Source organism: Schistocerca gregaria, chromosome 3 (assembly GCF_023897955.1).
Source record: "Schistocerca gregaria isolate iqSchGreg1 chromosome 3, iqSchGreg1.2, whole genome shotgun sequence".
Taxonomy (NCBI): domain Eukaryota; kingdom Metazoa; phylum Arthropoda; class Insecta; order Orthoptera; family Acrididae; genus Schistocerca; species Schistocerca gregaria.
The window spans coordinates 872522630-872548340 of record NC_064922.1 but is presented as its reverse complement, the minus strand read 5'-3'; the positions used below and the strand labels follow the sequence as shown (position 1 = coordinate 872548340).

Here is a 25711-nt window from a genome sequence, read left to right as displayed (position 1 = left end):
TCCATCGGAATAATATATTTACATCGATACTGTCACAGTCAGATGCACAACACAATGATTGCTCACATTCTTTACACATACAACAGCCTTCTGCTGAACATGATTAATTTGTTGTTTTGCCTCAACTTCGTGTCTTGCTGCAAATGGTTGTACCATCGTGAAAGATGTACATATTGTTCCTTTTCTTGAAATGTCAAACTGGACTGAAACACAGAAACAGAAACAGAAAGAGATATATATGACACTGTTTAACATTGGTTCATGTAATTTAATAACACCTACATTACATCTTAGGCGAAGTGTGTGACTGTTACAAATTGAGTGAAAAAGAAAGACACTGCAGTCAGTCACTACTATCCATACATTAAATTCAAAAACAGGAAGTCACTTATGGGGCAATTTATAGAAACTCCTAACACAGTCAAACTCAGTCAACTGCATTTTTACACAGGCCCCCAGTAGCACAATGAAAGGTACAATCAGTGCAAGCTGTAGTTAATGTGCCACAACATTTACAAACATTTAATTTCATCTGCAGATGTCAATAATTTGGCACAAAATAAGATAGAAACAAAACACACGTGTGAAGGGATACAAAAAGCTTCAGAAACAGATTCCACACACACACACACACACACACACACACACACACACACACACACACACACACACACACACAATAAAAACCCAAGTTGTTTGATCTACACAAATCACAAAGCTTATTTAGGAAATCCATATCATCAATGACAACAAACAAATAACTGACACTTTCATTCACAGTATTGACTGCAGCAACAGACGAATATATAAAAAATGTTATGCTGTATTTAGCTGCTTATTTTACATTACACAGAAAGGAAATAATTATAAAATTCCATACTTCAATATATATACTGAATATACTAGTAGCTCATTGCATTTTGTGCTCTCAAAACAATCATTTGTGAAAAGACATGTATATCTGCCAGCTGAATTTCTAAAGTATGCGATAAAAACCTTTATCTTCCCTTACAACAGTTGAGTCAACCTATCCTCATAGCAGGTGAGTTTCTCTTAACCTTCACCAACCAATCCCTCTTCTTGAAGGAGGAACATACTAGTTCTGATCATTATATATAGTATTTTCTATTTCAAGTGTTCCTTATTGGCAGTACTTGGGGTTCTGCCACTGAATGAAGGTACTGGCCAGCCATGCTGTCTCCTTTTAATTTAACAGTTTTCTAAACTGAATTACCCTTCTGACACAGTATTTAACACTGGTCACATGTCTCACTGAACCCTTCAGATAAGAACAGCTAGTGTAGCAGTTATATGTTATTGAAACCCATGCAATGTATGGAACGAATGATTAACACTGTAAATACTGGACTAGGGGATCTCATGTAGTACATTCAAAACATGGCGCACACCCACCTACTTCTGTGTCTGCATCTTGCTACACAAAGTTCGGCCAAAATAAACAAATAAATAAGTACTATGGCACATAAAGACTTAATGTCTTCCAGTGTTGTCCTCGTAGAACTACAATCTGTGCAATATTAAAAATACAGGATGAACGTCTAAAAGGGGAAATGGAGTTACATTGTATAAGCAGGCCATCAATGTACTTTCTAGGAACTGGATATGGAATAAGTTTAAAAACAACTGCAGTCAGAACATATGTCATACTATAAAACTTCAGAATATTAGCTGAGTACAGCCTAATCCATGTTAAGCAACTCCAGCAGCACTGTAACTATTCTTGGAAGTGGTAGCAGATGTCCTACAAACTTGTGTTGTCTTTTTGTACGATACGGCTCCTGTGTCGGACAATGCAGACACACATAGAGAAGCATTTTTGAGTGTGTGTGTTTTTGTTAGCCTGCTAGCTACAAGGAAGGATATTATCCAAAAGGTTAGTGATGTTTTCAATATTTTTTGTATACCCGTCAACTGCTCAAAGCCTCAAACACTCCTGCCACTGCTTGTATTCTGCCCTGAACCATTCCGACTGTTGTTGTTGTTGTTGTTGTTGTTGTTGTTGTGGTCTTCAGTCCTGAGACTGGTTTGATGCAGCTCTCCATGCTACTCTATCCTGTGCAAGCTGCTTCATCTCCCAGAACCCACTGCAACCTACATCCTTCTGAATCTGCTTAATGTAGTCATCTCTTGGTCTCCCTCTACGATTTTTACCCTCTACGCTGCCCTCCAATACTAAATTGGTGATCCCTTGATGCCTTAGAACATGTCCTACCAACCGATCCCTTCTTCTGGTCAAGTTGTGCCACAAACTTCTCTTCTCCCCAATCCTATTCAATACCTCCTCATTAGTTATGTGATCTACCCATCTAATCTTCAGCATTCTTCTGTAGCACCACATTTCAAAAGCTTCTATTCTCTTCTAGTCCAAACTGTTTATCGTCCTTGTTTCACTTCCATACATGGCTACACTCCATACAAATACTTTCAGAAATGACTTCCTGACCCTTAAATCTAGACTCGATGTTAACAAATTTCTCTTCTTCAGAAACGCTTTCCTTGCCATTGCCAGTCTACATTTTATATCCTCTCTATTTCGGCCATCATCAGTTATTTTGCTCCCCAAATAGCAAAACTCCTTTACTACTTTAAGTGTCTCATTTCCTAATCTAATTCCCTCAGTATCACCCGACTTCATTCGAATACATTCCATTATCCTCGTTTTGCTCTTGATGTTCATCCTATATCCTACTTTCAAGACACTATCAATTCCATTCAACTGCTCTTCCAAGTCCTTTGCTGTCTCTGACAGAATTACAATGTCATCGGCGAACCTCAAAGTTTTTATTTCTTCTCCATGGATTTTAATACCTACTCCAAACTTTTCTTTTGTTTCCTTTACTGCTTGCTCAATATACAGATTGAATAACATCGGGGAGAGGCTACAACCCTGTCTAACACCTTTCCCTACCACTGCTTCCCTTTCATGTCCCTCGACTCTTATAACTGGCATCTGCTTTCTGTACAAATTGCAAATAGCCTGTCGCTCCCTATATTTTACCCCTGCCACCTTCAGAATTTGAAAGAGAGTATTCCAGTCAACATTGTCAAAAGCTTTCACTAAGTCTACAAATGCTAGAAACGTAGGTTTGTCCTTCCTTAATCTAGCTTCTAAGATAAGTCGTAGAGACAGTATTGCCTCACGTGTTCCAACATTTCTACGAAATCCAAACTGATCTTCCCCGAGGTCGCCTTCTACTAGTTTTTCCGTTCGTCTGTAAAGAATTCGCGTTAGTATTTTGCAGCTGTGACTTATTAAACTGATAGTTCGGTAATTTTCACATCTGTCAACACCTGCTTTCTTTGGGATTGGAATTATTATATTCTTCTTGAAGTCTGAGGGTATTTCGCCTCTCTCATACATCTTGCTCACCAGATGGTAGAGTTTTGTCAGGACTGGCTCTCCCAAGGCCATCAGTAGTTCCAATGGAATGTTGTCTACTCCGGGGGCCTTGTTTCGACTCAGGTCTTTCAGTGCTCTGTCAAACTCTTCACGTAGTATCATATCTCCCATTTCGTCTTCATCTACGTCCTCTTCCATTTCGATAATATTGTCCTCAAGTACATCGCCCTTGTATAGACCCTCTATATACTCCTTCCACCTTTCTGTTTTCCCTTCTTTGCTTAGAACTGGGTTTCCATCTGAGCTCTTGATGTTCATACAAGTGGTTCTCTTTTCTCCAAAGGTCTCTTTAATTTTCCTGTAGGCAGTATCTCTCTTACCCCTTGTGAGATAAGCCTCTACATCCTTACATTTGTCCTCTAGCCATCCCTGCTTAGCCATCTTGCACTTCCTGTCAATCTCATTTTTGAGACGTCTGTATTCCTTTTTGCCTGCTTCATTTAATGCATTTTTATATTTTCTCCTTTCATCAATTAAATTCAATATTTCTTCTGTTACCCAAGGATTTCTAGTAGCCCTCATCTTTTTACCTACTTGATCCTCTGCTGCCTTCACTACTTCATCCCTCAAAGCTACCCATTCTTATTCTACTGTATTTCTTTTCCCCGTTCCTGTCAATTGCTCCCTTATGCTCTCCCTCAAACTCTGTACAACCTCTGGTTCTTTTAGTTTATCCAGGTCCCATCTCCTTAAATTTCCACCTTTTTGCAGTTTCTTCAGTTTTAATCTACAGGTCATAACCAATAGATTGTGGTCAGAGTTCACATCTGCCCCTGGAAATGTCTTACAATTTAAAACCTGGTTCCTACATCTCTGTCTTACCATTATATAATCAATCTGATACCTTTTAGTATCTCCAGGCTTCTTCCATGTATACACCCTTCTTTTACCTATGATTAAGTTGTGCTCTGTGCAAAATTCTACCAGGCGGGTTCCTCTTTCATTTCTTTGCCCCAGTCCATAATCACCTATTACGTTTCCTTCTCTCCCTTTTCCTACTACTGAATTCCAGTCACCCATGACTATTAAATTTTCATCTCCCTTCACTATCTGAATAATTTCTTTTATTTCATCATACATTTCTTCAATTTCCTCGTCATCTGCAGAGCTAGTTGGCATATAAACTTGTACTAGTGTAGTAGGTGTGGGCTTCGTATCTATCTTGGCCACAATAATGCGTTCACTATGCTGTTTGTAGTAGCTTACCCACATTCCTATTTTCCTATTCATTATTAAACCTACTCCTGCATTACCCCTATTTGATTTTGTGTTTATAACCCTGTAGTCACCTGACCAGAAGTCTTGTTCCTCCTGCCACCAAACTTCACTAATTCCCACTATATCTAACTCTAACCTATCCATTGCCCTTTTTAAATTTTCTAACCTACCTGACCGATTAAGGGATCTGCCATTCCACGCTCCGATCCGTAGAACGCCAGTTTTCTTTCTGCTGATAACGACATCTTCTTGAGTAGTTCCCGCCCAGAGATCCGAATGGGGGACTATTTTACCTCCGGAATATTTTACCCAAGAGGACGCCATCATCATTTAATCAAACAGTAAAGCTGCATGCCCTCGGGAAAAATTACGGCCGTAGTTTCCCCTTGCTTTCAGCCGTTCGCAGTACCAGCACAGCAAGGCCGTTTTGGTTAATGTTACAAGGCCAGATCAGTCAATCATACAGACTGTTGCCCCTGCAACTACTGAAAAGGCTGCTGCCCCTCTTCAGGAACCACACGTTTGGCCTCTCAACAGATACCCCTCCGTTGTGGTTGCACCTAAGGTACGGCTATCTGTATCGCTGAGGCACGCAAGCCTCCCCACCAACGGCAAGGTCCATGGTTCTTGGGGGGGTCCGACTGTATAGACAAGATATTTATAGAAAATCTGAAAGATGCATTCTGTCACCAATTAGCATGCACAGTCAGTAATACCATTCACAGCACCAAAAAATAAATGTACTTTCCCATGTACCAGTAAAGATAACCACTATGCATATAGTACAGGCCTTCAGCAGCAGAATATGTGAGAAAACTGAGACCATTACTCCCAAGCTTGCATGTAATTCTATGCAGCTATAGTTATGTGATATGGTCAAATTCAATTCACCAAATGTTTAGGGACTTTAACTGAGCATCTAAGAAAGACCATTCATAAGATCATGAGTATATGTTTATGTGACTGGTATAATTATTTAAAACACATGTTAGAACTATTTACTGGGACAAAGTCATTCTTTGACATCAGTAAACATGAAAGAGTACGCACCTATTAAGGTACCACAACAGCAACAGTCCCAATAATGGTTCAAGATAATTATTATCATGCCAGCAATGTCCATACATGCCAGGAAACCTCACTGCTCTGAGAACAGACTGAAGACTTTCATCTCTGTAGTGAACCTGAGACTGAACAAGAAAAACTTCTTGTCCTGCACATTTCTCTAGTTCAACAGCTAATGAGAGAACCCCTGTAGGGACACTTGGTAGCAAATGTCCCAATACGGGCAGCATCTACTCTCAGTGCAACAAGTAGTCAATCGCCATGATTATTTAGATTTCAAACCCATCTTTTAAGAAGAAGATTAAACCTAATGAGAAACCTAAATGTCAAATGTAGCTTTTCAGTATGTTTTCCTTGATGTTCAGTGCACTGAACATCATGAAAAAAAGAAAAAAAAACACTTAAAATCAATGCATAGCTTCTTCTGGAGAAAATTTACGACAAATGTTACCCTTCTAGTTCTTTTAACCAACAAGACATTGTTACTATAGCTGAGTAGTAGGATAAAGTATAAAACCATCCACAAATAATGACTACAGAACGGCAGTCAGAAAAGGGCAAAAGGAGGAGAGGGGGCAAAAGGGGGAGAGGGGTGGGGAAAGGGAGAGGGGGATGGGGAAAGGGAAAGGGAGAGGGGGATGGGGAAAGGGAGAGGGGGAAAGAATAATGCTGACAGTTATGATGGTATTCCAATGAAAATTATGCCTGTCCCTTACAAGATTCTCTCTAAAGCACTGCTAAACAGAATCAGACGTTAATATTGATAAACAGATTGCAGAGACCAGGCTGGTTTAAGATTCAGCTTTCCTGTCAAAAACAAATTTTTCAACCTGAAGATCATTATCAGATAAAAGGAAACTAGGAGGTTAGACTATATTGTTGTGTTAGTTGACTTCAAGCATATGATTCTGGTGACCGAGAATCACTATTGAATGTTCTGTTGTTTCATTTGATGATACATCTAGAAATTTAGTTAAACAGACACACTCCAACACAATAGCAAAGTAAAATTCAAGAATTGTATTTCAGAGCCCTTTCAGATAAAGACTGGAGTCGAACAAGGATATGGCTTTTCTCCACCAAATTTTAATTGCATATGAGAAAATGTGAACCAAGGATGGAGAAAACTGCTGAACAAAAAAGAAAGAAATGAAGACTGCACGTTTGTCAACTGTCTGGCTTTCACAATGACTTGGAAATTTTTGTCAAAATCATTTCAGCAATCATGAAGATCAACCACCTTAAAGATACAGCACACACTGTAGGGAAAATTTAGAGAACCAGCATTTGAAGCTGACTGCCAAACGACTTCACTGGTGCCAACATACATTGTGCGTAAGGACCACGGAGAACAGACACGAGAAATTGGGACTCATACGGAGGCATACATGCAGTCATTTTTCCCTTGCTATATTTGCTAGGAAATGGCTAGTGGTTGTACATGGTACCCTCCACCATGCACCATACAGTGGCTTGTGGAGTATCTATGTAGATGTAGATGCACTGCTACAACAAATATTCTTTGAAAAGATGAAATACATCATTGGCCAGAATGGATTATAACTAGGCACCTTAAAATGTACGTTATATTTTTGGCAAAATTAGCATGTTTTTGTAAATGATCAGATATAAAAATTTAAGAGGTTTCCACATGTTGGGCCAGAAGATGAAATTTATCTAAGAAACATAGGAGAACACAGACTGGAGGTGAAATAATAGTAAAACAGCATAAATAGTTTTTATTCTCTATAATGAAAGCTCCCAGAGTGGATGTTTGCTTTTGCACAAACATCAACAGTTTTTTCCTGAAACGGTCTCTGCTCATTTTCTTCTTTTGACTAATGGCTTAACAAATTACTGTTTCTGTTGAGAAGCAGCAGTATTTTCTCACCAGTGAATGGAGTGCTACTCTGATTTAAGGAGTTTCTGGACATTAATTTTCTTCTCCCACTCAATTATATAATTACAAACTCTGAAAAAAACTGTTTTCGAAACCACTGAAAAACATTTTTCAATGGTCCCTTGTGGACACGTACAACTGAGCGACCCATACCGCTACAGATAGAACCAACAACATACTTAAGAGTAGAGGTAGAACCAAAAATAATTGTCTACTTGCACTTTACAGGGACATACTCAGTGTGGTCGAAACATACGGATTGGCTTCGTTCCCTGGATTCTATAGTGCCAACGTTTGAAAGTTCTATATGATGGCACGAGCATGCTCTTAGAGCAGATGCAACAACAGTGATGAATACTAGTTTTTGTTTGAGAGTAAATGGTAACTAGCCAGCAGGACAACCTAGACAGTGATGGCTTGATACCCTGCCACAAAGATGTCAAGATATCAGGGCTGCACCCTAAACAGGCACAAGATTGAATAAAATAGTGACAGAGTCAAAACACTGGACCTGCCAGCATGAGGGACAGACATTACAGAAGAAGAAAAGAAAATACTGTGGGCACTATAACATGGCAGTCAGCCACGAGTGTGAACAAATGAGTGTTTCGAATGCCTAAGGGGTGACAAGCACTGCAGGGTAAAAAGACCCACATTCCTCTCACAGGGCAGTCAGCCTAAATTTGTGTTGTGTTTCTGTGAAAGTAGAACTGACACATGATCATAGGAATCACTGATCCTTTCTAGTGTTGTGGGAGCCTTAATTCAACCCTGTAGTGGACCAGAACTATTCTGTGACAAAACGAGAAGATTAGTCGATCTGTTGATGCTATATAGAGAAAAGCAGGAGGGCTGCTTTGTTGTGTATGCCCATACTACATGAATCACAGAGGCTGACAGAGCTGCAGCACGAACGGAGCACCCGAGACCTGGCTTCTACATGGGCAGAGCATGGCACTGGCGAAAGACCACAGCTAATGTATCTGGCAATGAAGAAGGTGAATGCCAGGATGGCCTGTTAACATGAACAACATGCTAATAAACAGGTTGTGACTTCAGTTACATGATGATAAAGCTTGTTGTGCGATATGCATGAAAATAAATTGTCAAACAAATTATAATTTTTAATTAAGCTGTAAAAAGACAGAAAATTCTGCACACGAACACTATTAACTTAACCTCAGTATGTTAACATTTTACTAGGGGCTATGATGCAATATTTTATGTAAATATGATTTGTTATGTTAGTAAAACATTATGAAATCTGCTTTGAGTCTCATTGTGCTACAATGACAAGCAGAATACAGACATGTAACTGACTAGTTTCTGTGATTTCCTTTCTAAACACACCCACAAAGTCTGATTTCTCTTGTTCTTCTTTCTAATAAATTTATTCTCTTTGTGATGTAAAAGCAAGAGAGCCACACTCACTCATTATTTTCCATTTTGTGGCAACGTGTGTCCCAGCGCAAACACTTCTGAGCTGAAAATGTATTGCCGCAAATATTGTTAGACAACTGTGGCAATTTGTGTTGCCTTAATGTTGCCCCACAACATTATCGGGATAAATTGTTGTCAATATGCTATTTTTACAGCCTATCCAAATGTACCTTTAGATTAGTTGACTAACAAGGTCAGCTGAAATCCAATACATAAGTATACAGCTAGTTTAAATCAATAACAATAAAAAAGAAAATGTTACTGTTCTGAGCGCACAATGATAATGAGTATCTCTTACGAAATTCTGGAATTTTTTACAGTCTAAGTAATCCAAGAGATCTATGAGAGATGGGCATTGCTAGAGACAAAATAAATGTCAAGGGTGACTTCAGAAGGACGTTAAGAAGCTACATTTATTATGTCAGGGTTATCTTTTAATAGCAGAAATACAATCATATTGAAAACATGGTTTTTGGTGAACAGTTCTCTTACTTAAATTAGTCTTGCTTCACATCACTCAGTGCATGCATGTATAAATGAACAATGATGGGAATATATCTTCAAGATATTCACCCAAAGGGCTTAAAACAAGAAAAATAGAAAAAAAAGTCCCAGTACACAAAGCTTCAAATCTTCCCCATACAGAGGTACTAAAATGCTCAGACATAAATGTACTGTCAAAGAATGAACATAATAATGCAAGTTAGAAACTAATTCTATTCCAATAGTAGAGAGGCTTTCCAACTGTATAGTGTGCACATATTTCTTCAAAAAAACACTTGAAGAGTTGATATCTATGACAATGCAATCAAATTTCACTGAAATTTTCCTGGAATAAAACATTTGTATTCTGACCATAATTACAAGACTGAAAAACATATTTTCAGAAATGTCGTCACTTTATCTGTGACAAAAGTACTGCAGATGAAATACAGTGACATTCTACATCTATATCTATATTCTGCAAGTCACCTTACACATATGTGGTGAATTTATTCCGTGACTGTCCAGAAAAGTGATTACAGAGGAACAGTGTGATACAAATTATTGTACTGTACTGAACTGCACTGGCGCAAATATTGCATTCTTTTCTTTTTTTTCTCTTTTAAAAGGTAAAACAGTTTTATTTAATGATTCTAAAACTCTAACATTCAATCAATCTAAAGAAACAACTTCCTTCTTCTGTTACTGTCTATGAACTACACTATAATAAATTTATTCGAATAACACAAAATTTTTTGTTGGTATATTATTTCAACGTGATCACCCTGAGCAGGAAATTTCAGATTCCTAGCTATTCAAAATAAGTGACCACCACATCAGCCACTCCTACAATTTATCACAATATTTGGACTCAACAATGTAAATTTCACACAACTCTAATGTCTGAAGCAAAGAGATTTTGACTTTGCCAGCATACAGACAGAAGATAATATTCTGCCTAAAGCTACATACATGGTTTTTTTATTTAACATATTAGATAAAAATAGCAGCTGAGAAACACACTGATGGAAGGAAGAAAATAACAATGCCAAAAAATAATGTAATGTACTGACATTTGGGGATACATTGTGCCACATGTCATTTTCTGGAATGGAGTTCCATGCCTGTTGAACTTGATTGGTCAATTCAGGGACAGTTAACGCTGTTTGTGGATGACGCTGGAGTTATTGTCCAATGATGTCCCATATGTGCTCAACTGGAGACAGATCTGGTGATCAAGCAGGACAAGACAACATGACACTATTCTGTAGAGCACGTTTGGTTACAACAGTGGTATGTGGGCAAGCATTATCCTGTTGAAAAGCATCTCCAGAGTACTGTTCATGAATGGCAGCAAACAGGTCAGATCAACAGACTGACATACGAATTTGCAATCAGGGTGCATAGGATAAAAAACAAGAGTGGTCCTGTTGTCACATGAAATCACATCCCAGAACATAACAATAGGTATAGGTCCAGTATGTCTTAGCATGCAAACAAGTTGGTTGCAGGCTCTAGGCTGGCCTCCTTCTAACTAAAACACAGCCATCATTGGCACTGAAGTAGAACCAGCATCCATCAGAGAAAACAACAGACATCCACTTTGCCCTCTAATGAGCTCTTGCTTGACACCACTAAAGTTACAAACGCTGATGGTTTGGGGATAGTGGAGCACATGCCACAGAGTGTCTGGCTCAGAGCTGTCCTGAAAGTAATCAATTTGTAACAGATCGTCATGTCGCTGGAGTGTCAACTGCTGCTCAAACTGCTGCTGCAGATACAGTAAAATGTGCCAAAGCCATAATACACTGAACACAATGGTCTTCCCTCTCAGCAGTGGCATGGTACACGTGGCCGTTCGAAGCCTGGTCTTCTTTCAACCATTTTTTCCTGTGACCACTGCTGCCAGCAATCATGTCGCTACGTTCCTGCCAAGTATTTCTGCAACCTCACAGAAGGACCACTCAGCCTCTCGTAGCTCTATTACATGACCTCATTCAAACCCAGTGATATGTTGACAAGAGCAGCTTTTTTGCCTTACATGCAGTCTTGACTAACATCAACTCACCACATCCAATCTTAAAAGTTAAGGTTGTTGTTGTTGTTGTTGTCTTTAGTCCTGAGACTCGTTTGATGCAGCTCTCCATGCTACTCTATCCTGTGCAAGCTTCTTCATCTGCCAGTACCTACTGCAGCCTACATCCTTCTGAATCTGCTTAGAGTATTCATCTCTTGGTCTCCCTCTATGATTTTTACCCTCCACGCTGCCCTCTAATACTAAATTGGTGATCCCTCGATGTCTCACAATATGTCCTACCAACCAATCCCGTCTTCTAGTCAAGTTGTGCCACAAGCTCCTCTTCTCCCCAATTCTATTCAATATCTCCTCATTAGTTATGTGATATACCCATCTAATCTTCAGCATTCTTCTGTAGCACCACATTTCGAAAGCTTCTATTCTCTTCATGTCTAAACTATTTATTGTCCATGTTTCACTTCCATACAAATACTTTCAGAAACGACTTCCTGACTTTTAAATCTATACTCGATGTTAACAAATTTCTCTTCTTCAGAAACGCTTTCCTTGCCATTCCCAGTCTACATTTTATATCCTCTCTACTTCGACCATCGTCAGTTATTTTGCTCCCAAAATAGCAAAACTCCTTTACTACTTTAAGTGTCTTATTTCCTAATCGCATCACCCGACATAGTTAGACTACATTCTATTATCCTCGTTTTGCTTTTGTTGATGTTCATCTTATACCCTCCTTTCAAGACACTGTCCATTCAGTTCAGCTGCTCTTCCAAGTCCTTTGCTGTCTCTGACAGAATTACAATGTCATCGGCAAACCTCAAAGTTTTCATTTCTTCTCCACGGGTTTTAATATCTACTCCGAACTCTTAAAGGTAATTAGCACTTACTGCCTTACAGTACGTATTTCATACATATCTGAATTGCATCCTCATAGTGGCACTACTAATGTCTTTCTTATGTGAAATTTGAAGTGACATAACTTTTTAGTTGTAATATGCCTACCAACTTTCATTTATGTATCACAACTGCCACTTGTTGTTGCGTTTTTTTTTTTTTGTCAGTGCATTTGAGAAGGAACACTGGCTTCTTTCAAAGTAGCTGGTTTTCTGATAATACACATATATAAATTAATGAAAAAGTACTTGACATAATAATTGTTAGTATGAGTAGGTAGCATAGGTCATAATTTGTTGTAAACGTTCCAGAAGTAGTCAGCAGTGGCTCCTCCTGTCTATTAATTTAACTTGACTTGTTTTATATCCTGAAAACTCTCCTGATGATATTATAATAAATTAATATCACCAAGTGGCTCAGTGTTTATCTAGTGTCGCTGTAATGTGCACTAACTCTATTCATCTCCTCCCCCCCCCCCCCCCCCCCCCGTTCTCTCTCTCTCTCTCTCTCTGTATCTAAATATCTAGTCATACTTAAGTCTGCACCATGTTAGGCTCGCCACATTCCTATCCTGTTACCTTGGGGCCTTCACCTCCTGGCTGTAAGCCGTGTGTGTGTGTGTGTGTGTGTGTGTGTGTGTGTGTGTGTGTGTGTTATCATTATTCCAAAGACAGGAACTGCCCATTGCTTAAATGTTCAGCTACGCTTTCAATCTTGTTTTTAAGTGCATCTTGACTGCTCAACACATCAACTACATGATAAAGTGGTTAGCTTTATTACTCTTTGCTTTATTTGAGGTCCATTATTTTATCATACATCTCTCTCAAAACATTATTCTGGATACTGCAACTATTAACTATAAAATATAATCAAGGATAACATTTTATTTTTGCACAGGTAATTGTTCTAACAGCAGTTACAAGAATGTAGTGTAATAACAGCAGATACAAGAATGTAGTGTAAAGATTGCTTCAGTTGCAAACATAATATCTGTAATAATTATCAAAAACAAAATAATGTCAGTGTTCACTAGCTTCTTCAGTGTTTCAGAACTAGCATGCAAAGTAACACGACCGTCATCAGTGTGCACGGAACATTTAATCCAAGGACTTTATTCTAATGATGAAATTAATAGTAATTTTTGTTTAGTACTCACCATAACATCATACAACAGATGGTAATACATCTTGTCCACTAAAGTTTGATGATATGAGACAAAAAATGTTTTGTCTGCCAAGAAACTATTCAGTTCCTGAAAAAATATGAACATAAATAAGTGTGTACAACATGTAGCAGTTGACTAACAAATGTACCACAAAATGAAAAGTACAAACAAGACATTTTACATTTATTTTTAATTAGATTATATTTGTCTCCCTTATATTTGTTAGTAATCATATTGGTGCAATAATTAATGTGTTCCATTCAAAGCTGTACCGAGCTGATCCTACTCCCCTGCTGAAACTGCTGACCCCCACCCTTTCATAAAACTACATGGATTCAGAAAAGTTTATAATTTTTTTCATGGGTTACATAAAAATGAAGCAAACTGAACACTATTACTTAAATCAACAGTACTGATTAAAAAAATATTTGCATGCAACAAATGAAATATATCATTGCAGTTAGTACACTAAAAATTGTATAAACTTTCTAAAAATATTGAAATTAAAACAAAAACTGTATCTTATTTTTAAGGCAGCTACTGTACATTGGTTTTTGTATGACGTATAATAAAGAAAAGATTTTAATTGCTTGTCATAAATTACTAATAGTGTATAATTATTAATAAGAAACTAAAAATGTGTTACAATTAAGAATCGAGAAAATTTATTTATTATAATTTTACTTGGCATTTCCTTGCTTTTACCGAAGCAAATTCATTGATTACGCATGTGAAGTCGAGTTTTACAGCTGTGTCATATTCTATCAGTTGTTGTTGTTGTTGTCTTCAGTCCTGAGACTGGTTTGATGCAGCTCTCCATGCTACTCTATACTGTGCAAGCTTCTTCATCTCCCAGTACCTACTGCAACCTACATCCTTCTGAATCTGCTTAGTGTATTCGTCTCTTGGTCTCCCTCTACGATTTTTACCCTCCACGCTCCCCTCCAATGCTAAATTTGTGATCCCTTGATGCCTCAAAAAATGTCCTACTAACCGATCCCTTCTTTCTGCAGTCTTCTTTTTATCCACAGTCAACCATACGCAGATTTTTTTATCGTTTTTAACTTGTTGGAACGACAATTATAACAGCTACAAGAGTACAGTTTCTCAATACAGCTGAAGTCTGTGAAACATGGTACAAATAAGTTGTCTGATTGCTAATCTGAATAATTTTCTCATCCTGAATATCTTTCACATTTCATTTTCATGAGTTTGGTTACAAGGAGAAGCAGTACACTCAGCAGTGGTGGTGAAGATTGTTAGATCTGGAAGGAAAGGGGAGCAATGTGAGTCATGGTGAAGTTACATATCCCTCAGGACAGTGAATTATCCTCTCCTCCATGTTTGCCCACATTAACAACACACAAAATATATGAGGGACATGCATAAAATAGTTTGATATGTTAAAAGAGAAAGGCTCAAGGAGTACCAGTAAATGGTACCTTAGTGCTCACTCTCTATGCCAGTCCAATAACTAAAGACTTTAGATTTTACTACTCTCTCTCTCTCTCTCTCTCTCTCTCAAGAAACCAACAGCTGTTGTCTTCAGCAAGCATTAGAGGTAGATAGTTTGTTCATATGTGGGTCCACAGTCTCCAAGAATTTTGTGAAAGAAAACACTACCAGTAATACACTCTATAGTTATCCTTTTTTACTAAAGATAATTATGCAGCCTACTACCGACAATGTTTTCTTTCACAAAATTTGAGACAGGGGTACATCTAATTTCAGTTTACATCATAGGTCAGTTAGGATGGTGCATTTTTTGAGTATATGAAGTACCATCAAAGGTGCTCCATACACAAACAATGTGGTGGGGTGGGGTTGGGGGAGGGGGAGTCCTCTTGTTGCAAGACAGTTTGGTAGTACCAACATGTAAGATGACAGATAATTTGCAAGGTGCCTAGAGTCAAGTTTGCCACTCTTAGTAGCCTCTGTGACCATCCAGAGTTTTTTGTACATGGCAGTATATTGCCTTTTTGTATCCCAAGCCCACAAAATGCAGTGCCTGAGATGTGACAAAAAATCAGTGCCTAAGGCTCCCAGTTGCATATTCTTCAGGTGACCTTGCAGTATGCGATACACATTTTACAGGTGTTGCTTTTTTCGCCTCCACTACTACTAGCATTCTATTCTTTAGTGATACTAGTACTAGCGAAAGTGAAAAACTGAAATGTTCAAATGTGTGTGAATTCCTAAGGGGTCAAACTGCTGAGGTCATCTGTCCCTAGACTTAAATACTACTTAAAACTAACTTATGATAACAACACCCCCCCCCCCCCCACACACACACACACACTCTTGCCCAAAATATTTAAGGAAAAACTAACTGGCAATACGTATTGGGTACACAGCACCTCCAAGAATATTCATCCAAATGGCTCTGTAGTATTGAAATGCATCATTTCCCCCTCCCTACAACAGATTTTATGGATGACCAATAACCTTCTATACTCTTGGTACAAGCCCCAGTACTTGAACTTCAGAATTCAATGTCATGATTCATGAGACGATGCTGAAAATCCCTATTCCCCACATTCCTATATGAAGAAAACCCATCTGGACTAACTGAAGAGCCCTCGACAACATGACCTTTAATTAATTTCACCAACATTTTCCCATTCCATTAGGAACCACTTTAAAAACTACATCATCAGACTCTGGGGCTGAAATTCCAGCCCCCCAAACCCATAATCCCACTGTAGGATTCCCCTTTTATACTTGGTTTTGCCAAAAGTAGACTCATCAATTTCACAGATGACACTTGCCATCTCCCCCCCCCCCCCCCCCCCCCAAGGGTACTTTATATATTTCCCACATACTTCCCTACACAACAAACCAGTCTAGAGTGACATGCTCACCCATGCAACATTCATGTACACATAACCAAACAGAATACCTCAAATACCAACATATGTAATTTCTATTATATCCCTCAAGACCAGCTTCAATTTCTCAGATCATGTTCCTCTCTGACTTGAATGCCATACTCAATCTTTCGTACACCTCCATATAAATACATCATGTCTATGAGATGCTGACACACTTATCACACGCATATGTTCACCGCACTCACGACATCTAACATAATCAACAATAAGGGCACATACTAGCAAAAGCCAAATGAAGGAGATAAATCCATTTCTACAAACAAAAATTGAAAAGTAAAAACTGTACAGAATGAAAAACAATTCTTCCAAATTGTCTCAAACTCACTAAGAATGGAAATAAGTACCAAACAAACTGGAATGAACAAATGATTTAAACTAATAGAAGTGACAAAAATCTTACACAATGTCTAGCCCTGTCTTTTAAAAACACATTCATTTATTTCAATTCACAATGATGATCCTTTGCCACAAAAGATAACCAATTTATTACCTATGGCTCAAAAATAAAGACATTAATATCTACGAGTAAAGTATGACACCACTGGTCAAAGCCGATAGGTTATACCCCATTCTTCAGTAGACCCTTATGAAATAACTGGCATTAAAAGTTTGGATCCTCAACATTTCAATCGCATATTTCGGTTTAATGACCACAAGTTCCTAAACTTTAGCAATATAATTTTATTGCTGTATTTTTTCTGAATCAGACATCTCTTATGAATTAATTAAGGGAACTAAGATTATGAATAATTTAGAATCATAAATTGTTTATTTCAAGATGGATTGGGATTTCAGAAAAACGCATAATAATAATGTTACATGTTCTTTTGTGAATTACTAAACTGAAACATTTTTAAAAAACCGAGCTTTAGTAAAGTCTTCGAATCCATGCAAAATAGAAAATGTAGCCTTTTTCCAAGCACATGCAACTCTTCTTTATGGTTTCTGTTGATGACATCCTCTTGGATAAAATATTCAAGAGTTAAATAATTCCAAATTCGAATCTCTGAGCAGAGACTGATGTCCCTGCTCAGAGATTTGAATTTGGAAAAGAGGTAGTTTAACGAATTTAAAAGAGAAATGGATAGATTGAAGATAGATTACAATGAATTAGTGAAGTGGGCTGCCAGTGAGAACACGAATTCCAGCTGCATGAGTACTGAGTTATCAACAGAAATTCAGATGCTATGAAAAGTAGGTCTAATACTGAAAGACAAAACAGAGATCTGTGTGGGCTATGATGAACAGCATATTGAACACAATATCACAGCCAAGATGTAAACAACATTTGTACATGTTTATATGTCTATTAACTCTGCAAATGATAAGAGAAACTGAAGAATGTGTGAGTAGATAAAATGAAACTACTAAAATCATTATGAAAGTTGAAAAATTAATAGTTATGGAGACATGGAATTACACAGTAGATAAAGAATGAGAAGGAAAAGTAGTAGGAGACCACACATTGGGGGAAAGCAGTGACAGGAGAAGCCGCCTAGCAGAATCTTGCACAGACACAATTTATCATACAATGAATAACCCAGGATGGAATGTAACAATATTATGAAAACGCAATTTCCTACTCACCATGTAACAGAGATGCTGAGTTGCAGATAGGCAGGACAAAAAGACTGTTACAAATAAAGCCTTTGTCCATTAATGCCTTTGTCAACAACACACACACACACACACACACACACACACACACACACACACACACACAGAGAGAGAGAGAGAGAGAGAGAGAGAGAGAGAGAGAGAGAGAGAGAGAGAGAGAGAGAGAGAGAACTATTCCACTTGGTATGCAAGACATATAAGACTGGCGAAATACTCTCAGACTTCAAAGAGAATGAAATGATTCCAACTACAAAAAAAAGCAAATGCTGACAGCAGTGAATATTACTGAACCATCAGCAATCTGTGGCTGTTTACTGATAATGCTAGGGTCTACAGAAAGCTGTCATCATTGAGTGACAGCAGTAGAATACAAGATGAAAAACAAAATTTCTAGTTGGTGTGATGAATGTAGAAAATTGTAAGTTAATTCAGGAAATTAGGAAAAACAATCCCGTAACATTCAAACGCATACTAGTAGCATGCTACTTGACAGTCAGGTTGATTAAATAGGTACATATAACAACACAAAGCAACATGAAATGGAACGAGCATGTAAAGATTGTACTGGGTAGGCGAAAGGTCAACTTTGGTTCGTTGGGAGACTTTTACGGAAATGTGGTTCATTTGTAAAGGAGACTGCATGTAGAACACTAGTGCAACCCATTGTTGAATACAGGTCAAATATCCGGGCTCTCCACCAGGTCAAATTCAAGGTAGACATCGAAGCAATTCAGAGATGGACCACTAGATTTGTTACCAGCAGATTCAATGAACATGCAAGCATTATGGAGATGCTTTTGAAACTTAAATGGGAATACCTGGAGGGAAGGCAATGTTCTTTTCGAGGAACATTATTGAGAAAATTTATAGGACCGGCTTTTGAAGCCGACTGCTGAACAATGCTACTGCTACCAACATATATTTCACATAAGGATTACATACTTAAGAGAAATTACGGCTGGTATGGAGGTATGTAGACAGTCATTTATCCCTCACTATTTGTGAGTGGAAAAGGGAAGGAAATGACTCTTAGTGGTACAGGGTACCATCCGCCATGCACTGTACAGTGGCTTACGAACTGTGTATGTAGATTAGTTTAACAAGGCATGGCTGCAAATCACGAACGAGTTATTTGCAGAAGAGTGGAAAAGCTGATAGGTGCCAACCACAGAAAGATCATTTTGGGTTCTAGAAATGTTTAGCAACATATGAGGTGCTACTGATCCTACTACTTGAAACAAATCATGTTTAATCCAGCCAGTTAACATGCTACAGACACTCCTCATTATCTTATTAGCACAACTATAAAACCATGACTGCACTGCAAGGGTACACAAATTTATCAATTATCCCATTTGGCAAAAAAAATTATACTCATTACAGCTATACTGTAGACAATCAGGAACTCTTAGTGAAATTGTTTCCACTCACCATTAGCTAATACAGGAAATATCAGGATTTGAAGATATTGAAATACCATCACCATACAAAATTACACGTGACAAAACTGAAATCTAAGAAACACCAATATAGCTGTAGCTATCTAAATTAGTGCCTTTTGGGAGTCTGTAAAAAACAAGGATACAAAAAAGTGGGTGCATTAAGTAAATGGATCTAAAGATATGGGCTAGTTACCTTTATAATTTCTAGCTTTTTGTCATTAATTGTTGTAGTATTCTATTTTAAATCACAAAAAAACTATGAAATTCCTGCCACAGGGCTGCATTGTAAATAGCCAGACATGAACCGAGAGCAGTCATTTGTGAGTGAGTCAACTGCATTACTGCTCAACTTCTGGCATCATCAAAATAATAACTGTTTTGCGGTAATAAAATGTTCACAAGTAACAAAGCAATGTTGCTTTAAAAAAACACTTACAACTTCAAATGCACTTCCACCATTGACACTATACATCACAGTTCACAGAAACCAACAGACACAGAAGGTTGACACAGAATGAAACAAAAACTACACATGAAAACTTTTCATACTTAGATGGCTGAGTGAAGAAAGTCAAACCTGCATTTACAGAATTTTTTAGACTTGGGTGAATCTTTTGACAATGTTGACTGGAATACACTCTTTTAAGCACTGAAGGTGGCACGAATAAAATACATGGAGCAAAAGATTATCTACAGACTGTACAGAAACCAGACAATAGATATCAGTCAAACTGAGTCAGTGGTCAAGAACAGTGCGAGACAGGGCTGTACAAGGCGTAAACATTTTGTTTTAATTATCACCTTGAAAAATTACAGTTATGCAATTACTGTTTGTTTGTTTGCAGATACATATTTGCAATCTGGGTATACATCAAAATACCAGAACAGCAGTACCCTAGCAAGTCACTAGAGACACCTAAACACATAGGCATACACTAGTGTGGCACTGGGATTTAAATGTTTATCAGATCTGCTGACAAATACCAGCAAATAAACTAAAAATGTACTAGACCCAATATTAAGCTCGTACTGCGGGCACAGGGATAGAAATAAAAATCTTCAGTTTTGCCAATGAGATTGTAGTTCAGTCAGAAACAGCACAGAATGTCGAAGATCTGTTGCACGCATTGGATAATGCCTTGAAAATAACATCAACTTAAGTAAAACAGGAGTAGTGGAAAGTAGTCAAATTAATTCAGGCAATGCTGAGAAATCAGACAGATTTGGAAATGTGACACTACTAACTGCAGACGCGTTTTGCTATTGTTGTTGTTGTGGTCTTTAGTCCTGAGACTGGTTTGATGAAGCTCTCCATGCTACTCTATCCTGTGCAAGCTTCTTCATCTGCCAGTACCTACTGCAGCCTACATCCTTCTGAATCTGCTTAGAGTATTCATCTCTTGGTCTCCCTCCATGATTTTTACCCTCCACGCTGCCCTCCAATACTAAATTAGTGATCCCTCGATGCCTCAGAACATGTCCTACCAACCGATCCCTTCCTCTAGTCAAGTTGTGCCACAACTCCTCTTCTCCCCAATTCTATTCAATACCTCCTCATTAGTTATGTGATCTACCCCTCTAATCTTTAGCATTCTTCTGTAGCACCACATTTCGAAAGCTGCTATTCTCTTCTTGTCCAAACTAGTTATCGTCCATGTTTCACTTCCATACATGGCCACACTCCATACAAATACTTTCAGAAACAACTTCCTGACACTTAAATCTATACTTGATGTTAACAAATTTCTCTTCTTCAGAAACGCTTTCCCTGCCATTGCCAGTCTACATTTTATATCCCCTCTACATCAACAGTTATTTTGCTCCCCATAGAGCAAAACTCATTTACTACTTTAATGGGCATCTCAATTCCTAATCTAACACCCTCAAACATCACCCGATTTAATTCTACTACATTCCATTATCCTCGTTTCGCTTTTGTTGATGTTCATCTTATATCCTTCTTTCAAGACACTGTCCATTCCATTCAGCTGCTCTTCCAGGTCCTTTTCTGTCTCTGACAGAAATACAATGTCATGGTTTTTAATTACTACTCCAAATTTTTCTTTTGTTTCCTTTACAGCTTGCTCAATATACAGATTCAATAACATTGGGGATAGGCTACGACTCTGTCTCACTCCCTTCCCAACCACTGCTTCCCATGCATGTCCCTAAACTCTTATAACTGCCGTCTGGTTTCTGTACAAATTGTAAATAGCCTTTCGCTCCCTGTATTGTACCCCTGCCACCTTCAGAATTTGAAAGAGAGTATTCCAGTCAACAATGTCAGAAGCTTACTCTAAGTCTACAAATGCTAGAAATGTAGGTTTGCTTTTCCTAAATCTTTCTTCTACGATAAGTCGTAGGGTCAGTATTGCCTCAAGTCTTCCAAAATTTCTATGGAATCCAATTTGATCTTCCCCGAGGTTGGCTTCTACTAGTTTTTCCATTCGTCAGTAAAGAATTCGTGTCAGTATTTCGCAGGCGTGGCTTATTAAACTGATAGTTCAGTAATTTTCGCATGTGTCAACACCTGCTTTCTTTGGGATTGGAATTATTATATTCTTCTTGAAGTCTGAGGGTATTTCGCCTGCCTCATACATCTTGCTCACTAGATGGTAGAGTTTTGTCGAGGCAGGCTCTCCCAAGGCTATCAGTAGTTCTAATGGAATGTTGTCTACTCCCGAGGCCTTGCTTCGACTTAGGTCTTTCAGTGTCTGTCAAACTCTTCACGCAGTATCATATCTCCCATTTCATCTCCATCTACATCCTCTTCCATTTCCATAATATTGTCCTCAAGAACATCGCCCCTGTATAGACCCTCTATATACTCCTTCCAACTTTCTGCTTTCCCCTCTTTGCTTAGAACTGGGTTTCCATCTGAGCTCTTGATATTCATAGAAGTAGTTCTCTTTTCTCCAAAGGTCTCTTTAATTTTCCGGTAGGCAACATCTATCTTACCCCTAGTGAAATTTGCCTCTACATCCTTACATTTGTCCTCTAGCCATCCCTGCTTAGCCATTTTACACTTCCTGTCAATATCATTTTTGAGACGTTTGTATTAATTTGTCCTTATTCATTTACTGCATTTTTATATTTTCTCCATTCATCAATTAAATTCAATATTTCTTCTGTTACCAAATGATTTCTACTAGACCTCGTCTTTTTACATTCCTGATCCTCTGCTGCCTTCACTATTTCATCCCTCAGTTACCCATTCTTCTTCTACTGTATTTATTTACCCCATTCCTGTCAATTGTTCCCTAATGCTCTCCCTGAAACACTCTACAACCTCTCGTTCTGTCAGTTTATCCAGATCCCATCTCCTTAAATTTCCACCTTTTTGCAGTTTCTTCAGTTTTAATCTACAGTTCATAACCAACAGAGTGTGGTCAGAGTCCACATCTGCCCCTGGAAATGGCTTAAAATTTAAAATCTGGTTCCTAAATCTCTGTCTTACAATTATATAATCTATCTGAAACCTGTCAGTATCTCCAGGCCTCTTTCATGTATACAACCTTCTTTTATGATTCTTGAACCAAGTGTTAGCTACAATTAAGTTATGCCCTGGGCAAAATTCTACCAGGCAGCTTCCTCTTTCATTTCTCACCCCCATTCCATATTCACCTACTATGCTTCCTTCTCTTCCTCTTCCTACTATCGAATTCCAGTCACCAATGACAATTAAATTTTTATCTCCCTTCACTATTTGAATAATTTCTTTTATCTCATCATACATTTCATCAATATCTTCGTCATCTGTGGAGCTAGTTGGCATATTAACTTTGTACTACTGTGGTAGGCATGGGCTTCATGTCTATCTTCACCACAATAATGCGTTCACTATGCTGTTTGTAGTAGCTTACCAGCATTCCTATTTTTTTATTCATTACTAAACCTACTCCTGCATTACCCCTATTTGAATTTGTATTTATAACCCTGTATTCACTTGACCAAAAGTCTTGTTCCTCCTGCCTTCGAACTTCACTAATTCCCACTGCATCAACTTTAACCTAACCATTTCCCTTTTTAAATTTTCTAACCCACCTGTCAAATTAAGGGATCTGACATTCCACACTCTGATCCATAGAACGCCAGGTTTCTTTACCTTGATAACGATGTCCTCTTACAGGAGTCGTCAACTTAAGTGGGCGCGAATAACAATTGGATGGGCAAAGTATCTATTAGGAACATTACCTATGTAGATTGTAGACAGTTGGGAATGTGGGTCTCACAGGAAGCGTTAAGGGGATAAGACCCTGCAGTCATATGGATACAGCATCTGCCATGTAAACAGGAGATCCTGGGTTCGAGTGTCCCAGTCAGGGCACACATTTTCAGCTGACCCCATCAAGGTATGTCAACAACACCTATCGGCATGTGAGTGTTTTCAAGTAATTATCATTTACACTACATTCTATTGAATTGCTCTACGAAATCATGTTTCCCTTTACCTCCATCACTCAGGTTGCTGAACGTAGTGATTTTCTTAGGTATTGAGTATTGCAAATGAAGTTTTCTATATGAAAACTCTCTGGGTCATGATAGTGGTGCAAAAGCTATTTTGATCAGATTATTACATGAATGTCTCTGTTACTGTAACAATACTGTCATATTTGACAGTCAGTCATGAACTGTAAATATCACTATTATCACTACGTAAACTTGATACTTAATTTTCCAGTCCAGTGTGGAGAGCATTCTGTTTCCTGTGTGCTAGTCCACAGTATCCTTTCTTCCAGGAGTGCTAGCCCAGTAAGGCATGCAGAAGAATTTCCGCGATGTTTAGAAAGTATGAGAGTGTTACTAGCAGAATTGGTGCTTTAAGGCCAGGTAGCACACCAGTAATTGCACATGGAAGTCAATGTTATAGGTCTGGCTCCTAGTCTGATTCTCAGTTTCTTTCTACCAGAAGTTTTAAAAAGTGGTAAATCATGGAAGATTGTGTACAGTTTCTCTAGATAGCACCATCAATGACTGCCATGCTGTTATCTGTTGCAAAACAAAAGCAGCTTACTTGTGTAACTCCTCATTCAAGATCTCATACTGCATATATTCATTTCTACCATTATTTCCATTTCCTCTATCGTATTTGCATAATTTTGACCTTAGAGGTCTGGCTCTCCCCTCCACCCCAAATCACCACATGGAAACTTGTTTTTGACACACACGGGAATTTTCAATGCTCTAAGTCACAATAAGTACTGTTAAGTCCTGGCATATGCCAAAATCTATAACAGATGATTTGCAATTTACGTTTCAATGTCACAACCAGTTGAAACTGTCCCCTTTGCAGTCACAGACCTGTGCACGTGAGCATACATGTTATTTATGAGAAGTTATTAAATTAAGTTAATTATATACAACTACTGTATCTGTAAAAGTGCGCTTCACATTAATTTTGACATCTTATACTGTGTACTGGCAACTATGTTAGTGAAAGACAGTTATCACACATAAAAAACTTGTCTATATCCAAGATAAAAGAATGACAAAAAGAGCAAAAGAAACAATTAGGTCCCAGCATCACTTTGAAAAATTAGTTCATGCTGTTTCTGACCCTATACAGCATTTTGTCAGCTGACAGTCTATGGAGTAAATTACACTGCTGCATAGTCAAACAGGGATACTTGAAACGGGGAGTGTTTAACATGTTCTAAAATAAAGAAAAAAGTAGACAAAAGATATACAATAAAAGGAATCAGCACCCCACAACATAATGTTTTGTAGTATCTACTTCAACAGTGCAGAAATTTCACCTTTAGTACACGTTGCTGCACGCCAGGGGAATCCAATAAATTAATGTAGCAAACTGCATATTCAACCCACTGTCTCACACAAGCTTCTTCTTCTGCTGTTTTTCCTAGCAGTGAATTATCTGCTTTCTTAGCTAATGACAATGCAATTGTTCCAAATCCTGTTACTAGTTCATCTGGTAGTCTTCCATTGCTCAGATCCGATGCACTAATCTGTAAAGACCAGCATACCATCCATCAAATTACAGAAAAATAGGCCGAGTCATAATTTAATTAAGAGCTATAAACAGAAATTGAAAAATGTCAATATTACTGAAGCTTCCTATTATGATACATCAAAATGCACATTGAGAAAGGAAGAATAAACTAACCAGAATTGATCACAAA

The 25711-nt window shown here is 38.1% G+C and overlaps 1 protein-coding gene across 1 annotated transcript in view; it reads right to left on the bottom strand.

Annotated features, from left to right (window-relative positions):
* LOC126354922 (eukaryotic translation elongation factor 1 epsilon-1) overlaps positions 1-25711 on the bottom strand; it is a 30021-nt gene continuing 4310 nt past the window's right edge. Inside the window, exons 2-4 of the mRNA XM_050005015.1 lie at positions 25328-25537; positions 13613-13708; positions 1-203 (exon numbers count right to left, since the gene is read on the bottom strand). Of these exons, the coding sequence (XP_049860972.1) occupies positions 72-203; positions 13613-13708; positions 25328-25537 (438 nt within the window). The 3' untranslated portion in view covers positions 1-71. The remainder of the gene's footprint in view (positions 204-13612; positions 13709-25327; positions 25538-25711) is intronic.